This window comes from Callithrix jacchus, chromosome 1 (genome assembly GCF_049354715.1).
Source record: "Callithrix jacchus isolate 240 chromosome 1, calJac240_pri, whole genome shotgun sequence".
Classification (NCBI taxonomy): domain Eukaryota; kingdom Metazoa; phylum Chordata; class Mammalia; order Primates; family Cebidae; genus Callithrix; species Callithrix jacchus.
The window spans coordinates 142,551,869-142,568,856 of record NC_133502.1 but is presented as its reverse complement, the minus strand read 5'-3'; the positions used below and the strand labels follow the sequence as shown (position 1 = coordinate 142,568,856).

General features: G+C 52.2%; 3 protein-coding genes and 1 pseudogene across 7 annotated transcripts; 2 read left to right on the top strand and 2 right to left on the bottom strand.

The window, feature by feature from the left end:
- Positions 1 to 61: 61 nt before the first annotated feature.
- Positions 62 to 461, bottom strand: LOC100407494 (adenosine 5'-monophosphoramidase HINT1 pseudogene; annotated as a pseudogene).
- Positions 462 to 863: 402 nt separating this feature from the next.
- Positions 864 to 4,730, top strand: ARHGEF39 (Rho guanine nucleotide exchange factor 39). The gene is made up of 9 exons (XM_008999023.5): positions 864 to 1,087; positions 1,296 to 1,390; positions 1,657 to 1,777; positions 2,036 to 2,154; positions 2,766 to 2,836; positions 3,084 to 3,212; positions 3,412 to 3,641; positions 3,886 to 3,974; positions 4,163 to 4,730. The coding sequence occupies exons 1-9, from the start codon at positions 950 to 952 to the stop codon at positions 4,176 to 4,178; spliced, it is 1,008 nt and encodes a 335-aa protein (XP_008997271.3). The 5' UTR covers positions 864 to 949; the 3' UTR covers positions 4,179 to 4,730.
- Positions 4,731 to 4,966: 236 nt separating this feature from the next.
- Positions 4,967 to 8,079, bottom strand: CCDC107 (coiled-coil domain containing 107). 5 transcript variants are annotated; one of them, XM_008999010.5, is made up of 6 exons: positions 7,950 to 8,079; positions 7,708 to 7,859; positions 5,696 to 5,756; positions 5,509 to 5,599; positions 5,282 to 5,409; positions 4,967 to 5,176 (listed from the first exon to the last, which is right to left on the bottom strand). In XM_008999010.5, exons 1-6 carry the CDS (start codon positions 8,053 to 8,055, stop codon positions 5,169 to 5,171), a joined length of 546 nt encoding a protein of 181 aa, XP_008997258.1. In that variant the 5' UTR covers positions 8,056 to 8,079; the 3' UTR covers positions 4,967 to 5,168. The 5 variants fall into 5 exon arrangements, with proteins under 5 accessions (XP_008997258.1, XP_003732065.4, XP_008997263.1 ...); XM_003732017.6 differs by having other exon boundaries at positions 4,967 to 5,214; positions 5,297 to 5,409; XM_008999015.5 differs by having other exon boundaries at positions 5,297 to 5,409.
- Positions 8,080 to 12,281: 4,202 nt separating this feature from the next.
- SIT1 (signaling threshold regulating transmembrane adaptor 1) lies at positions 12,282 to 13,510 on the top strand. Its single transcript, XM_002743122.5, is given in 6 exon segments — positions 12,282 to 12,406; positions 12,408 to 12,466; positions 12,583 to 12,718; positions 12,805 to 12,863; positions 12,977 to 13,038; positions 13,139 to 13,510. Coding segments are annotated over 6 exon segments (594 nt in total). The 5' UTR covers positions 12,282 to 12,362; the 3' UTR covers positions 13,373 to 13,510.
- The last annotated feature ends 3,478 nt before the right edge of the window (positions 13,511 to 16,988 follow it).

The following is a 16,988-nucleotide window of genomic DNA, read 5'->3' as shown; positions in this document are numbered from 1 at the left end:
GTGTGCCACTTAACATGCTGGAACTTGCCTAACTTAATCATTGCCTAGAGAAGGGAAGATTATCCCCAGAACGTGTTTAACCAGGAGGCCAATGCATCTGCCGACCTGGAGATGAACGTGATAGACAGACTGTCCACCATCTGAACCTTCATTCACTACCATTCGGTAACCCTTATTCAGGCCCAGATCTGCAGCACATTTCTTGCCAACAATCATTAAGTGTCCAAGAAGACTTTCATCATCATCTTCTGCTGCAGAAATCTGGGATATATGTTTCTTGGGTATCACCAGAAAATGTGTTGGTGCTTGAGGAGAAATGTCGTGGAAAGCAAGGCACCGGTCATCCTCAAAAATGATTTTGGCTGGGATTTCCTTGCGGATGATCTCGAAGATCGTGTCGCCACCAGGCCGAGCGACCTGAGCCTTGGCGATCTCATCTGCCATCTCTGCCTCTCTCCCGCGCGGCGGCCAAGGGAGAGGCTCGGAAGGAGGGAGGACTGAAATACTTTCATATCATTCCTTCAAATGGCTATACATTTTCCTAGCCAATTCTAGGAAGAACTGACCCCCTAGCATCCGGCATGGGCCCAGAACACAATGTGTACTGTACTAACTGCCCCCCGTCCCAGTTCTCCAGACAGGACACTAAGTTCCTGCCAGCATCTGCAGCCCGTCTCCTGCAGCCCCAACTTAGTGCCAATCAGAGGAGGGCCTCACACCTGCCCCACCCCGCCCTTCCCCGGACCGCGCCTCGCAACTAAAGCGCCGCCCTAGCGCTGTGGTTGGACGGAAGCGACGCGGCGCCCTCCCGCCGGCTGGCCGGCCGCTGCGCAGGCTCCTTCCTGCGCCCTGCTCTCCCCGGTCCCGCCTCCGCGGCTACCGCCCGTGAGCTGTTGGGATTTGAATTTGCCGCGGGTTGCGGCCGGAAATATCGATCCCTCAGGCAGGCATGGAGATCCTCTGCTCCGGCGCGCGGTGCCCGGTGCAAGAGCAACGTACCCGCTGGGAGCGGAAACGCGCCTGCACTGCCCGGGAGCTACTAGAGACCGAACGGCGCTACCAAGAACAGCTGGGGCTGGTGGCCACGGTGGGAGACCTGGTGTACATTCCCATTATGGGACAGGGATCCCAGGGTGTGGGAGGGTCTCTGCGAGGTCGGTAATCCGGAGTAGGGTGGTCTTGGACTATCCCTCTGCATGTAGGGAGCTTGGGCAGACTTCTGTGGTTTCTGGGGGCGCCTGGCGTTAGCCTCCTCTTCCTCCAGGCTAGGATACCAGTATTCTCTCCTTCCGCAGTACTTTTTGCGGATCCTGAAAGCCAAGGGGACCCTGCGACCACCTGAGCGCCAGGCCCTGTTTGGATCTTGGGAGCTCATTTACGGCGCCAGCCAGTGAGTGGAAGGGGCTAGGGGAGAGGAATGGAGGGAGAACACTGGCCTGTGGCCGTGCACAGAGCTTGGAGTCAGATTCAGGTTCTATTCGGAGTCGCCGGTTACCTCACCTGTGGCCTTGGCTCCGTGCCTTAGCCTGCCCTGGTTCTACATCTGTACAGTGGGGTCATGGCACTACTATTAGTGCTATTAATTCTCATGAAAACTAAATGAGGTGGTGCTTGAGTGGTTCTAGAGCTGCCCTTTTGCTGTCCTCACCCACACAGAGAGCTGCTTCCCTACCTGGAAGAAGGACACTGGGGCCAAGGGCTGGAGGGCTTCTGCCACCACCTGGAGCTCTATAACCAATTTGCTGCCAACTCAGAGAGATCCCAGACTACCCTGCAGGTAACCTGGAGATGACCTCAAATGTTTCCCCTCTCTTGCCACCCTTACCTTTCCCCTTCATCTGGAAACCCAAGCTTCATACATTTCCTGCATTTATAGAGCCCGCTGAGTGCCCAGCTCTGTGCCAAGATCACTGTAGGAAGACAGGGTTTCTCTCTGGAGCACACAGCTTACTGAAGACTGGGAATGTGGATACAGATGAATGCAATATAAGGAGTGGCTTCCTCTCTGCTTCCAATCCTTTCTCCCTCACTCCAGGAGCAGCTAAAGAAAAATAAAGGTTTCCGGAGGTTTGTGCGCCTTCAGGAAGGCCGCCCTGAGTTTGAGGGCCTTCAGCTCCAAGACCTGCTGTCTCTGCCTCTTCAGCGGCTCCAGCAGTGAGTGAACTTCCCTTGATTCCAGCTGCCTCTCTGAGTCTGTATGACTCCTGCCCTCAGCTTTGTGGGATGCCTTGGGGTCTATCCCAAACTCCTGCCTCTTCCCTGGGGCAAACTGCTTCTAAAAACCTTTTGCAAGAGTAAATGTGAGCCCACTGGAGCACCCAGGGTTTGTAGCTTGAAGCCCTTAGCTGGAACGGTGGAACTTTACATTAAAGTGAGGGGGCCTGTACTAGGGCCTGAGGCACGTTTTGTGGAAAAGTTTCGGAGATGGGCAGGCCTGGCTTAGAATTTCTGTCCCTGGGTTAAGCCTGAGTTACAGGCTATAGCCAGGCTGTCTGTAGCATCCTCCTTGGGTTGATAAACTTTCATCTTCCAATCTGGCCTCCTGAACTATGGTTAGTCTGCCATTGACTCTTCAGTGTGGGATGGAAGAGGGCTGCGTGGTGTGAGCCCTGGTTCTGAGTCCCAGATGAAAGAAGGGGAAACAGTAGCCAGAAGCAGATCTTTCCTGCCTTGCGATTGAAGTATGGGTAGCTGATCTGCGCATCAGGCAAGGGGAATTTTGCCTGGCTCTGCTTCCCCTCAGACTTCCCATTGTTGAATTCCAGGTATGAGAATCTCATCATTGCTTTGGCTGAAAACACAGGTCCCAACAGCCCTGACCATCAACAGCTCACACGTAGGTTCTTGCTCCTCTGCAACACAGGCTGGAGGCTTCCTCTCCTGGATCCTCTTCTGATTCTGACCTCCAACAGTGTCTGATATGACCCTCTCTTCCACTGGCATGAATACAGTGTCCCTACTGCTCTGCTTTTTCTTCAAGAAGTCATACCCTGACCCTGCTCCCTCCCAGAATAACCTCTTTCACCACCATGCCACCCAAAGTCAAAGTTACATGGGGAGTAAGGTGGGAGATGTTATTCCAGGGGCTGCCCGGCTGATAAGTGAGACTGCCCAGAGAGTCCACGCTATTGGTCAGAAACAGAAGAATGACCAGCACCTTCAGCGCGTCCAAGCTCTGCTCAGTGGACGCCAGGCAAAGGGGCTGACCTCAGGTAGCCTGCCTACTTCCCCCTCAATCCTCAACTGCCCCTTTTATTTTTATCTGACTCTTAAAATGCCAACCAGCTGCCCTTTACTTACTCACCTCCTTCCTCTATTGACCCAGCACATACTCCCTATTTTCTCGGCCTCTCTTTCCTCTTATTCCCATGAATCCCGGAGCACCAGGGTAACAGTGCTCCCATCCCCCAGGGCGCTGGTTCCTCCACCAGGGCTGGCTGTTGGTGGTGCCTCTCCATGGGGAACCTCGGCCCCGCATGTTCTTCCTCTTCACTGACGTGCTCCTCATGGCCAAGCCTCGACCTCCACTGCACCTGCTGCAGAGTGGCACCTTTGCCTGCAAGGCTCTCTACCCCATGGCCCAGTGTCAACTCCGCAGGGTCTTTGGCCACTCAGGAAGTCCTTGTGGTGGGTTGCTCAGTGTAAGTAATAGGTGGGAACCCTAGGCCCAAAATATGTCTCAGATGCTTATGGACTGGTTTATCTCCCTGGTCAGGGTCCCTTTTCATAGGAACAGAGCCATCTACGTTGAGAGAGGGTAGCTGGGGCTTGTGCTTCATACCTAGTCATTGTCTCATCCCCAAATTCCCTCCATGGAAACAGCAAGGGCTTCAGCTTTAGCCTGGACCTTTGTGAGCCATGCACTAAGACGTGGTCTCTCCCTAGCTGTCCTTCCCTCATGAGAAGCTACTGCTTATGTCCACAGACCAGGAAGAGTTGTCACGCTGGTACCACAGTCTGACTTGGGCTATCAAGTAAGTTGTGTCTTCCCCCAGGAGGGTGCTGTGATAAGGCCTACAAACAGGAAATAGGCAGTTTTTGTCATGCCCTACATTGGTCTGGCACCGCACCCCCCCCCCCCCCCCGCCACCAACCCCACGGATGATTTTGTCTGAATAGAGCACTCATGCCAAGGCCTGAACTGACTGTTGTCTCTCCACAGTGGCCGGAAAAACTAGAGGAATCTTAGAGATTCCAGAACTCAGGATACCTCAGGGATAGGTCACAGCCAGGAGTACAAAGGAATCTTCTTCAGTACTGGACAAAACAGAACCCTTCATGATTTGAGAAATGTCACTTTGTGTTTGCCTGGACCAAGCTACTCCAGGTCATTTGACCCAACTCTTAAGAATCACAGCCAGATGCAGTGGCTCATGCCTGTAATCCCAGCACTTTGGGAAGCTGAGGTAGGAGGATCACTTGAGCCCAGGAGTTCAAGACTAGCGTGGGCAACACAGTGAGTTAGACCCTGCCTATATTTAAGAAAAAAATCATTAAGAAGAAATTTTGTAAAGAAAGAAGAATCAGGAAACAAGTCTGACCCAACTGAACCCCAGCTGAACCAGCCCCAAACAGAGAGGGGATCTGGGACTGATAAGCTCTGTGCTGTGTCCATGGCCAGTCATTTATCAAGGTTGCAGCTTTGTAAATGTGGCTATTTTTATGTTGTATATAGTTTCTATCATTTATTTTTCCATTGGATTTGAGTAAAGTTTTTTTTTTGGAAAGACCTTTCTGTTTCAGTTTTGCTATGAGAAAAGGGATTTTTGGGCCCTGGCATGCTGGTCGCCTCAGGAATAAAGGAAAAGAGCTGGAGCTCCCTCTATCTTCTCTGCTCTCACACTGGAAGGCAGCCTCTTTTTTTTCCTAATAAGGGCAACTTTTCAAGAAGGCCCAGTTGTCCTTAGGCACCTAGTATGGGTATGTACAACCAGCTAGGATGGAAAAAACAAACAGGAGCATCCCATCACAAAAACAGACTTTGTTTTACTCAGCCTTCAGCTGTCGTCCCTCCTTCCCTGCCAGGGCTGTGACTTGGGTCCTTTGCCATAGCCTGGCTGCACCTTCTCCGCAGGCCCTGCTCCACTTCCCGGGAAGTAGCTAGGTTCCATGTGTCTGTGCTCCAGTTTATGGGGTCCTCCCAGGCTTGAGTGTCACCAGCCTCCTCCTCATCCTCCTTTAAACAAAAGTCCTCATGAAGAGGTCTGCTGGCCTCTGTGTGGGGAGAGATTAGGAATGTTCCAGTTTTGGAGACTTTTGTCTCTACCTCCAGCAGGCTCACCTCCCAAGCCTTCACCTGGTTCTGAAGCCTCCATACCCTTGTCCGGCTTGCTCTCTTGCAGCAGCTCGTGGATGGTCTGTAGCTTCATGTTGAGAAGCTCCTGCTGGGCTCCAGCCAGAGTAGTCACACTGAAGAAACGTCCACTCAGTGGCTGCCCAACTTATGTCCCCATTCCTCCCTCCTGCCACAAATTCCCCCAAAATTCATAGAATCATTGCTCTCCTCACCACTCAAAAAGGGGGTCCAGCTGGGCCATCAGGTTGTTCAGGTGCTGCTCTGTTTGGGCCAGCTGTTGTGTCAATTGGGCCAGCTGTTGCTCTAGGAATAATGGAGAAAAGAGGGGAAGAAGTGGTTACATATCTTATGCTGTCCCCTAATCTCCCCCTACCAAGTACAGACTTCTGCTGAACCCACCTGACTGCAGTGGCTGCTGCTTGCCTGCCTCCTCGTGGAGAACTGTAGTTTCATCTTTCCCCTGTTGTGGAAGAAGGAAAGGGCAGTACTGAAGCAACAAGGTTTGGCTCCATCACCTCAGTCTCTGCAGCCAGCCAGGAGAGAGTGTAATTTGAGGTGGAGACAGTAATTGGGTCTGTACCTCAGAGAATCACAATCTGAGTCTAGCTCCTCACCTAGCACATGAAACAACATGTCCTATGTCCCACACATGGTCATTCAGTTTGCTGAAACACCTCCAGGAATGAGCAACTCTCTCCAGTTCGAAAATAGTTCTGGTGGCTTGGCATGGTGGCTTACACCTGTAATCCCAGCACTTTGGGAGGCTAAGGCAGGTAGATCACTTAAGGTCAGGAGTTTGAGACCAGCCTGGCCAACATGGTGGAACGCTGTCTCTATTAAAAATTCAAAAATTAGCCAGACATGGTGGTACGTGCCTGTAATCACAGCTACTTGGGAGGCTGAGGCAGGAGAATTGCTTGAACCTGGGAGTGAGCCGAAATCATGCCATTGCATTCCAGCCTGGGCAACAGAGCCAGACTCCATCTCAAAAGAAAAAAAAGCTCTGGTGGTTATACAGTTCATACACAAAGTCAACATTTGTCCTTCATGTATCTTCTTTCCATAGTGCTGACTGGAGCCTTCCAAAATAATGTCTTCTCAACATGACAGCCCCTCAGGAATTTGAAGACAATGGTCACACCCTCGCCCCCTTTCCTGAGTTTTTTCTAGTTTAATAACTTCAGTCTTTAGTCAGTGCTCACTGCCTGTGGTTTTCTCTGGTTATTTCCTGAACTTGTAGTGCTTTTTTTTTTTTTTTTTTTTTGAGACGTAGTTTCGCTCTTGTTACCCAGGCTGGAGTGCAATGGCGCGATCTCGGCTCACCGCAATTTCCACCTCCTGGGTTCAGGCAATTCTCCTTCCTCAGCCTCCCGAGCAGCTGGGATTACAGGCACGCACCACCGTGCCCAGCTAATTTTTTGTAATTTTAGTAGAGACGGGGTTTCACCATGTTGACCAAGATGGTCTCGATCTGTTGACCTTGTGATCCACCCGCCTCGGCCTCCCAAAGTGCTGGGATTACAGGCTTGAGTCACCGCGCCCGGCCCACTTGTAGTGCTTTTAAAGCAGTGCCCTGAGAAGAATACAATTCTCCAGGGTCGTTTTGATGGGCAGGTGAAACACAGTGCCATGTTCCCAGCCCTGATTTGGGAAGTGGGTTGTCACATCCCACAGTGAATTTCTTAGTCAACTGGAATGCCTAAGTCTCTTTCATAAGAGCTACTGCTGTTATGTTTCTTCCAGATTGTACTCAGATCCAAGAACAGAATTTACTAGTCTATCCTTCTCAAAGTTCTTCATTAAATTCAGTCATTCAACCTAGCCTGTCACATCTACCTGGGGTCATTATTAGCTGTGTCTTCCAGTTTCATACATCTAAACTGGTTCCATCGATTGTATTTTATAATGCAACCGATAATAATAGGGTTAGCGCTAAAGAAACACACAGCCCTGGAAGTTACTACTTTCCAAAATGTACTGTCAACTCACATTTCAGGGCCTCCTTCCCAAGGAGAACATGAGACCACCAGATGTCTTGAACTCTAGAAACACTGGCTGCAGCAACCAACATCCTGTGCCAGAGTTGGCCCCACTGTTGTAGCAGGGACACTGCTAGCTGGGTTCAAATCCCAGCTTCAGCAGTTGCCAGTGCTGGGTGACCTCGAGCAACTGACTACTCTTCACTGGATTGTGGGAGAACTAAATGTGATGGTCATTATTTATCTACAGTTCACTACACACCCTTGACATCCGTTACCCCCTTGGCTCCTCAAAATAACCCCATAATGTTGGAGGACCAACGGACTATTTTCTTCACTTTACACACAGGGAAGCTGTGTCTTGTTCTTGGTACCCTGGTTCCCCAATGGGAGATTCGCGCTCAGGGCACCCCCACCCCCGGCGGTCCCCACCTGCAAACACTTGTACAGCACAAAAGCCACGACGGCTGCGGTGTACAGCGCCCCCAGAGGCAGCGACCCGGCCCGAGCCCGCTCGCGCTGGTCCTTGAGCGACGGTCGCCCCCGGGGTTCTGTGGCCCCAGAGTCAAGGTGGGCTGCGTTCCCTGCGGAGGGAGGACAGAGGCGAGTCAGCCGAGCTGGGGCTTGGGACCCGTGCGCAGTCCCAGCCCTACTCCAGCAGCCCTCGCTGGTACCTGGGTGTACCCGGAGGTCGGGGCTGGCGCAGTTTCCGAGAACCCCGGGCAACGCAGACACTAGGAGCAGCCCCACCACACCCAAGATCGAGACGGCGCCCGCCATGACCAGCCCAAGGGTAGAGTAATCAGGAAGGCGGTGCGGAGGCGGTCCCGCCTTGGCCGGCAGGCCCAGTGCGCACGCGCACCGACTAGGCCCGTTTCGGGCCTTCCAGGGAGGCCACGCCCACTCCCCGTGGGGCGGGGCAAGACCATATTTGCATAAAATATTCTAGCTTTCCTCCCTTTGCTTATTTCTTATCTAGTAAGCTATTCTGCTAGCCACAATGCCTCTAGAAACCTTTCTAATGTCTTAGAAAGGTATACCCAAAAGTGGTTTGCTTTTCTATCTCACGCCACCAACTTTCTCACCCTAATCTTAAAATAAAATTCCTTTTAGGTCTATAAAAATGTAGTGTCGTAAGTTCGTTGGCATACGTCGTGCTGAAGGCCTGTATCCTAGGCTACATACTGGGGACTTGTTCCTCCCGCTTGCCTAGGGGAAAGTCCCCGGACCTCGGGCAGAGAGTGCCGCGTGCCAAGGCGCACGTAGACATTCCCCGCTTCCCACTGTAAAGCCCGCCAAGAAGCAGGTCCCGCTGAGCGGCGTGGTGCGGGGGCGTCGTCCGTCAGCTACTCTAGTTACGCAGGCAGTGCGTTTCTGCGCACCAACCACACGGGGCTCATTCTCAGCGCGGCGGTTTTTGTCCCTGAAGCAGGGTCTCACACTGCATTTATTTGTATGTAATAGGGTCTGGGTATAGCCCTGGGCCATGCTAGGCTCATGCAGTCCTTCAGGCTCCAGAGTAGCTGGCTGCCGCCATCATGCCTGGAATTTTTTATTTTTTTTATTTTTGAGGCGGAGTCTTGTACTGTCGCCCAAGCTGGAGTGCAAAGGCGAGATCTCGTCTCACTGCAATCTCCGTCTCCCGAGTTCAGACGATTGTCCTGCCTCAGCCTACGGAGTAGCTGGGATTACGGGCACACACCACTACACCCGTCTAATTTTTTTGTATTTTTAGAAGAGATAGCAGTTTCGCTATGTTGGCCAGACTGGTCTCCAACTCCTGACCTCGTGATCCGCCTGCCTCGGCCTCCCAAAGCGCTGGGATTACACTAATTTTTGTATTTTTTGTAGATACTGGTTCTCACCATATTACCCAGGCTGGTCTCGAACTCCTGGTATCAAGCGACCAGTTCGCCTCGGTCTCCCAAAGTGCTGGGATTACAGGCGTGATACCTCACCTATTCAGCGCCGCTGCTTTTTTTTTTTTTTTGAGACGGAGTTTCGCTCTTGTTACCCAGGCTGGAGTGCAATGGCGCGATCTCGACTCACCTCAACCTCCGCCTCCTGGGTTCAGGCAATTCTCCTGCCTCAGCCTCCCGAGCAGCTGGGATTACAGGCACGCGCCACCGTGCCCAGCTAATTTTTTGTAATTTTAGTAGAGACGGGGTTTCACCATGTTGACCAAGATGGTCTCGATTTGCTGACCTCGTGATCCACCCGCCTCGGCCTCCCAAAGTGCTGGGATTACAGGCTTGAGCCACCGCGCCCGGCTTTTTTTTTTTTTTTTTTGAGATGGAGTCTTGCTCTGTTGCCTAGGCTGCAGTGCAGTGGCATGATCTTAGCTCCCTGCAACCTCCACCTCCTAGGTTCAAGTGATTCTTGTGCCTCAGCCTCTCGAGCAGCTGGGATTACAGACACACACCACTATGCCATGCTAATTTTTATATTTTTAGTAGAGATGGGGTTTCACCATGTTGACCAGGCTGGTCTCAAACTCCTGACCTCAGATGATTTGCCCACCTCAGCATCCCAAAGTGCAGGGATTACAGGCATGAGTCACCACGCCAAGACCCAAATTTTTCTTGTTTTCTTTCTTTTTTGGTGGGGGCAGGGTCTCACTCTGTTGCCCAGGCTGGAGTGCAGAGGCTTGATCTTGGCTCACTGAAACCTCTACCTCCCAGGCTCAAGTAATCCTCCCACCTCAGCCTTCCGAGTAACTAGGACCACAGGCATACACCACCACATCCTGCTAATTTTTTGTATTTTTTTAAAGACAGGGTTTTGCCATGTTGCCCAGGCTGGTCTCGAACTCCTGGGCTCAAGCAATCCTCTAACGCAGCCTCCCAACATGCTGGGATTGCAGGCATGAGCCACCATGTCTAGAACAAATTTTTATTATTCAAGTGGCTCATTTAAAAAACTGCTTTAAGGCCGGACACACCACTGCACTCCAGCCTGGGTGAGTAAGCCAAGATTGCGCCAGTGCACTCCAGTCTGAGCCACAGAGTGAGGCTCCATCTCAAATAAATAAATAAATACTTTAAAAAATTTAAAAATTATTTATATGACAATTATTTTCATTGATAATTATGAAATGAATAATGAGGGCTAGAAAATAAATTCAGACAGTGAATATTTTCTTTCCTTGAACTTTGTAAATATAATCATGTCCACATAAAAACGGTTATGCATTGCTTAACAACAGGGATATATTCTGAGAAATGAGTCACTAGGCAATTTTGTCATTGTGCACACATCAGAGTGTCCTTTCACAAACCTGGATGGTGCAGCCTATTACACACCTAAGCTATATGATAGTAACCTGGTGTTCCTAGGTTCCAATGCCTACAGCATGTTACTGTACTGAATACTGTAAGCAGTTGTAACACAATGGTATTTGTGTACCTAATGCAGATACAGGATCTTTTCCTTTGTCACCCAGGCTGAAGTGCAATGGTACGATCATAGCTTCCTGCAGCCTCCAACTCCTGGGCTCAAGTGATCCTCCCACCTCAGCCTCCCGAGTAGCTAGGACTACAGGCTGTTTACTCCTATTTTTGTTTGTTTGTTTTTGGTAGAGATGGAGGGTCTCACTATATTGCCCAGACTGGTTTTGTACTCCTGGCCTCAAGCTATCTTCCTGCTGCCTTGATCTCCAAAATGCTGGTATTACAGGAAATGAGTCACTGCACCTGATCGACCACAGCAATTTAAAACTTAGATGTGGGCTGGGTGCGGCGGCTCATGTCTGTAATGCCAGCACTTTGGGAGACCAAGGTGGGAAGGTTGCTTGAGGCCATGAGTTGAGACCAGCCTGGCAACAAAGGGAGACCCCATCTCTACAAAAAATGAACAAGATTAGCTGGGTGTGGTGGCACATGCCTGTAGTCCTAGCTGCCCAGGGGGCTGAGGTGTGAGAATCACTTGAGCCCAGGAGGTTGTCAAGGCTGCAGTGAGCTGAGTTGTGCTACTGCACTCCAACCTAGGAGACTTAATAAGACTCTGTCTCTCAAAACATAAAATAAAACTTACATCTATAAAATATTTCTCAGGGAGGAGAATTTAATCACTGGGTTTTTTTCAGAATTTCTGGAACATGGTGATAAGAAGAGGACTGATTTTTATTTTTTACATTCTCTACGAACACACCCCCTTACCACCTGCAACTCAAGGGGCAGGACTTCTGCCACCCCCATTGTTGGCATGGTACTGCACTCATTTCAAACTTAAAAAGAATGTTGTATGGGCTAGACAAAAGGTATCTCTGACTTCTGGTCTCATGTTTATATTTGGAATTTAAAATCCTTCTCTTCTTCCTACATCAATAGCCTGGCATGTGATGAAGTTATCTCTAGGTATGACAGTTACCTAGAGATAACTGCCAAAACTACCCCCTGAAGTGAACATGTGCAAAGACAGGGCTCAGTTTCCCAGGACAGTCCTAGGGCAGAGAGTTTTAAAATGCAATTAATTATTGAGACTGACAGTTCTTATGGACAGTTTGGATGAAGTGGGTTGAAATAAGAGGTTTGGGGGTGTCCCTCAAATTATAATGCCCCCAACCCAATGAAACAATAACAAGAATCATCTAAACACATATCCTCTCAGATAAGCCTTAGGGTGTGATGGGATTCGAAGTACCAGGAAACTCCCCACGATCCTTCTACTTTTTACCATGCTCACTGAGGAATACATCTTTCTTCCAGGACTCAGAGTTGGGGAGGAAGGTGGGCATCCTGGAGCAGAAGGGGCATTCCTATCCTTGTTGGTCCTGCCTCATGCCACTTCTGCCCCGCCTCTCCAAGTCCCCAAGGGTTCAACTGCCCATAGCACATTACCCACAGGCCTGCTTGTCTTCTCAAGGGGGCACAGGGTGCAGGCAATGAGGGTGGGGGAAGCTCAGGAGCTGCAGGAGTGGCGCAGGTGCAGGCACAGGGCGGGGTCTTTGTTCTTTTGCTCATCCCTCCCCTCCCCCTTCCTCCCCGGAAACCAGAGACTTTGCCACCACCAGTATTGGGGATGCTGAGCTGTGGGGGCCAGGCCTGAGGAGGGGTGGGAGTGAGGAGGGCTGTGGAAGCGGGCAGGCCATGAAACAGGCTGACCCTCGGCTCAGAGCAGTGTGCTTGTGGACTCACATCAGCAGCCATGAGCAGAAGTGACAACTGCACCTGCCTGAATCTACTCATGCAGGGTGAGCTGGGCAGGGCAGGGGCTGGGTGGGAGGGGTCATGTGGTCCCAGGTCCCACCTGCTGGGCCCTGGGGGTTGGGTTAGGCAGTTATAGCCCCCCTTTCTTTCACATCCACAGGAGTCCCCTCCATAACCCAGGCCTGGGGAATGTGGGTCCTCTTATGGGCTGTGACGCTGCTGTTTCTCATCTCACTGGCTGCACACTTGTCCCAGTGGACCAGGGGCCGGAGCAAGAGCCATCCGGGGCAGGGATGGTGGGTAAGGGACAACAAGGAGGGGTTGACTGAGAGTTCTCTCTTACCAAGAAGTCGCCACTCATCCCTTAAACTCTGTGTTGCAGCTCTGGAGGGTCTGTGGAAGAGGTCCCGCTGTACGGGAACCTGCACTATCTACAGACAGGTAGGGAGCTGTCAGAGAGGAGGGGCACAGAGGCCAGGTCCTGGGTGGGTGGGATTGGGGCATATAGGAGGAGGGACAAGTTGCTGACCAGATTCCTGCTCTCCCTGTCCCAGGACGGCTGTCTCAAGACCCAGTGCCAAACCAGCAAGATCCAACTCCTGGAGGCCCTGCCAGGGTGAGTCAGCTATGGCTGGAGAAAAAGGGAGAGAAGGAAATGGGGGGCTTTCCGGCTTTTCTGAGGGTCCAGTGAACTTCTAACAGCCTTGCATCTCCAGGCTGCAGAGGAGGTGATGTGTTATACCAGCCTGCAGCTGCGGCCTCCTCAGGGCCGGATCCCTGGCCCTGGAACCCCCATCAAGTACTCGGAGGTGGTGCTGGACTCTGAGCCAAAGCCCCAGGCCTCAGGCCCCGAGCCGGAGCTCTATGCCTCGGTGTGTGCCCAGACCCGCCGGGCCCGGGCTTCCTTTCCCGATCAGGCCTATGCCAACAGCCAGCCTGCAGCCAGCTGAGATGGAGGGCCTGGCACAGTGGGACATGCACTGCCCCAGCCCCCAGTAGCAGGGGCATGACTGTTTCCCAACCAGCCCCAAAGTCGGGCGCCATTGCCAAGTCACAGGATGTGAGCTACCCTGGACTTCCTATCTGAGCTTCGAGGGAGACATCTCAGGGCAAAGCTTTCATGATGGAGGAGGCAAAAACAGCAGCCCCGTCCTCATTTACTTTTTCTATCTGTTCCTCTTAGGCCCCAAACTCCAGGTTCTCACTTCCTTCTTTTGGAGTTTAGCCAGATCCTCCCCACCCCCACTCCCTCATAGTCTACCCCCACGCCTCAGTGTCTCCTCAGGCACAGGAAGTGGGCGGTGGGGGAGGGAGTAAGAGCCTGACAGTAGGTGGGTGGGTATATTCCTTGGGAACCCACAGACTGGAGGGGACCTGGAACTTAGAGACCAGAGAGACTGAGCCTGGCTTTTGACCTGAGAACCCTGGCAGGAGAATAGTCTCCATCCTGCTGTCTCTGTCTTGTCCCCAAGTGTTCAAATAAAACTTTTCAAAAAATGTTTAGATTTTTACCTAGAAGGCTGAAGACCTGCAAAGGGCCCCACAAATGAGGGTGTGAACCTTGCTGTCTGCATGGAGCTGTTTCTTTGGATGCCTAGAGGGGCCAAGAGGGGCTGTGGGATCAACACTGCAGAGGTGGGTGCTGGGGTGGAAGGCTGGAGCCCAGATCCTCAGCTGCTCTTGCTGCTGCTAGAACACCCTTGGGATCTGCACTCAGAGCCACCACATTCCCCCTGGGGGCTACAAGCTCACAACGCTGAGCTACTCTCCCCTTTACCTCTATAATTGCCACCACCACCACGACCTGCCACCCTGGCTCCTTCATCAAGTCCCCCACCTGACTTCCCCCTGTCTGCCATGAGTCCTCGGCTATACCCTTGTTTTGACATCAGTAGCCTTATCTGCACTTAGTCATCGTATACCCCCAGAGGCCCTCTCCTTACCTCATCACCATGGCAGCAGTCCATCTCCACTCACTCTCTCCCACCCTGGCCTCCCAAAGTGTTGGGATTACAGGCGTGAGCCACCACACCTGGTCTTCATTCTCTCAGTTGTCACCTGCAGTCTTGGCAACAGTTTTGCTTGTCACCCCTTTCATTTTAATCCCCATCCAATTTGTCCTGCCTGTCTACCCATTATCTGCTGATTCTTAACCCCAGCCTCCTACCCTATACAGCATACTACATACATGCCCCAGCCTCCTGTCCCATACAGTCAGCTGGTTGGCACAGAGATTAGGACTCTGGGCTCAGGAGCTGGACTGCCTGCATTCAAATTCCATGCCTACCACTTACCAGCTGTGTGTTCTTGGGCAACTGGGCCTCAATTTTTGAATCTGTAAGATTGGGAGGATATTATTGGTGTTTACTTCAAAAGGTTGTTGAGAGGCTAAATGAGTTACCATTTGTAAGGCACTTAGACAATAAATTCTCAATAATGCTAGGCATTATTAAAATAAGAGAAACACAGGATCATCTGAGGGAGCTCACAGGTGAAGTGATTTCTAAGCAGAGACATGACACATGGTAGAATTTGCCAGGAGAGGCGAAAGACAGAAAATGCTCCAAGGCAGAGGGAGCCACAGGCAAAGGAGAGGCTTATTCAGAGGACCTGGCAGAAAGACATTAGGCACAGCTGGAGGGTGGAGTAAGATGGGGGCAATGGCAGGATGAGGCTGGAGGGGCAGACAGAAGCCAGATTACACTGTGCCCGTAAGTCATGCCAAGGAGCTTGGGCTTTATCCTGCAGAGGAGGTGAAAGGGAGTCACTGAAGGTTTTTAAGTGAGGATGAATATAGGGAGCTAAAGGCTCTAACTCCACTGGCTGCTGTGCTGATCTAGTGGCCGGCAGTCTGGAGTCAGGTGGCACCTTTCAGAGGCTGTTGCAAGATTTAAGTGAGAGGGGATGGTGGCCATGGCGGTAAGGATGCAGAGGAGGATGGATTACAGAGCTATTCAGGGTTTTTTAAAAAGGCCCACCTATCACACCTTCCAGCTTTCTGGTTACAGCCTGTAACAACCCCCAACCCAAATCCTCATCATAGTAATACAGCATAGCTCCAAATTGGTTCAGCTCATCACCTCCCTCACCTGGCAACCTCTCTCTCTTTCACACACACACACACACACACACACACCCTCCACTCCTTAGTCCATTGGCTGCCCCTCCCACCTTTCTTGCAACCCATCTGTGATCCATCTCTCTAGCAAAAGCCCCAATATGTCAAACCCCTTCTAGGATATTTCAAGGTCTAGGCCATCTCCCCCAAGCCTCTGTAGAGGCGGGCCCTGCTTGTCAGATCTTTCAGAGGTTTGAGGGCCTGAAGAAAGTAGTCGAGGCTTTCACTTCCAAGTTTCTCTCTTTCCCACTTGGAGTGCTACAGGAAGCCACAGAGGAGGAAACTGTGGGCCTGATTCTGGCCTGGTGGTCCCAATTTGAAGGGAACCACCCTTCCCTAAAGTCTGCTCCCCCACACACCCCACAAATGCCCCTGGGTCTCTGGACTTCTGAGGACCCCATCCTGGGCCTCCCCAGGAGAGGCCCAGGTCGCGGTTAAGGGCAGAGAGCTGAGGCTGCGCGGGAGGGAAGGAGGCTTGGGGGCGGGGGGCGGGGGGCGGACACCGGATGCGGGGAACCACCGGCAGCGGGATGTGGGGTTCTGAGGACTGTGGTGCTTCAGAAGATGGCTCAGCGTCGCGCCAGGTGGACGTGAGAGCTTTACCCTGGAGGAGGCGGGGGCTGGGGTCCCGCCTACCAACTAGGAAGAGCCAAGGGCTCAACGCCCCCAACCCAGCCCGCAAATCTCGCCTGCAAACCCGGCCGGCCCAGACCCCCTTCGCTAGCCGCCTCCGCCCACTTAGGACTGAGGCTGCAGCGCCGCCGCCCGGCGAGGGGCGGAGTTGCCACCACGTCTGGGCAGGCGAGCTGCAGTCTGGCCCGCGGCATTCTGGGAGTTGTAGTCCTGACGCCTCGGGGCCGTCCCGGGGTGTTGCCCCTGACCACGCACAATGAGGAAGACGCCGCTTCCCCGAAGTCGCCTCCGAAGTTCGCAGAACGCAGCGTACCGGCTCCCTCTGGACTGGGTGACATGACTGTTCCCAAACAGTCGTTTGTAAATTGAGTTTCTGTGAAACAATTTTTATTTTTCATGTGTGACATAAGCGGGGTACGATTTGAACTTTTGTTTTCCTTCTAGCCCCCCAGACCGGATCCTCTGTCTTCTCTCTCCGGTACCGCCGTTCCGTTTTTTTACCTTCTTACCTCGCCTCCATCACCGAGGTGCGTCCTCTGGCCCAGGGCCTCAGTCCTGAACACTAAGACTGGGCAGCTTCCCGACTGATTTCTGAACCTAGACATCTTCCGAGGGCCCCCCTCGCCACACCCTCTAGTTTATCAACTCATCTTACTAAATACCTGTGATTTCTCTCCCCATCTCTAGCTCCAGATACTTCCCTAGTAGACTCCTTTCCCTCGCCGGTGTAGCATTACAGCCAGAAGGAGTGCGGGTCCCGGTGCTCCATTCCCAGGGAAAGACTCTCAGGGGGAGCCCCTAGGGCCCCTTGAGGC

Excerpts from the sequence above, each read along its gene's own strand:
- ARHGEF39 (XM_008999023.5), top strand. The coding sequence starts at position 950 with ATGGAGATCCTCTGCTCCGGCGCGCGGTGCCCGGTGCAAGAGCAACGT. Across the intron at positions 1,391-1,656 it reads CTCATTTACGGCGCCAGCCA|AGAGCTGCTTCCCTACCTGG; the intron begins GTGAGTGGAAGG and ends TCACCCACACAG. Across the intron at positions 2,155-2,765 it reads CCTCTTCAGCGGCTCCAGCA|GTATGAGAATCTCATCATTG; the intron begins GTGAGTGAACTT and ends GTTGAATTCCAG.
- CCDC107 (XM_003732017.6), bottom strand. The coding sequence starts at position 8,055 with ATGGCGGGCGCCGTCTCGATCTTGGGTGTGGTGGGGCTGCTCCTAGTG. Across the intron at positions 5,757-7,707 it reads TGCTGTACAAGTGTTTGCAG|GGGAAAGATGAAACTACAGT; the intron begins GTGGGGACCGCC and ends CTTCCACAACAG. Across the intron at positions 5,410-5,508 it reads CTGGACCCCCTTTTTGAGTG|TGTGACTACTCTGGCTGGAG; the intron begins GTGAGGAGAGCA and ends ACGTTTCTTCAG.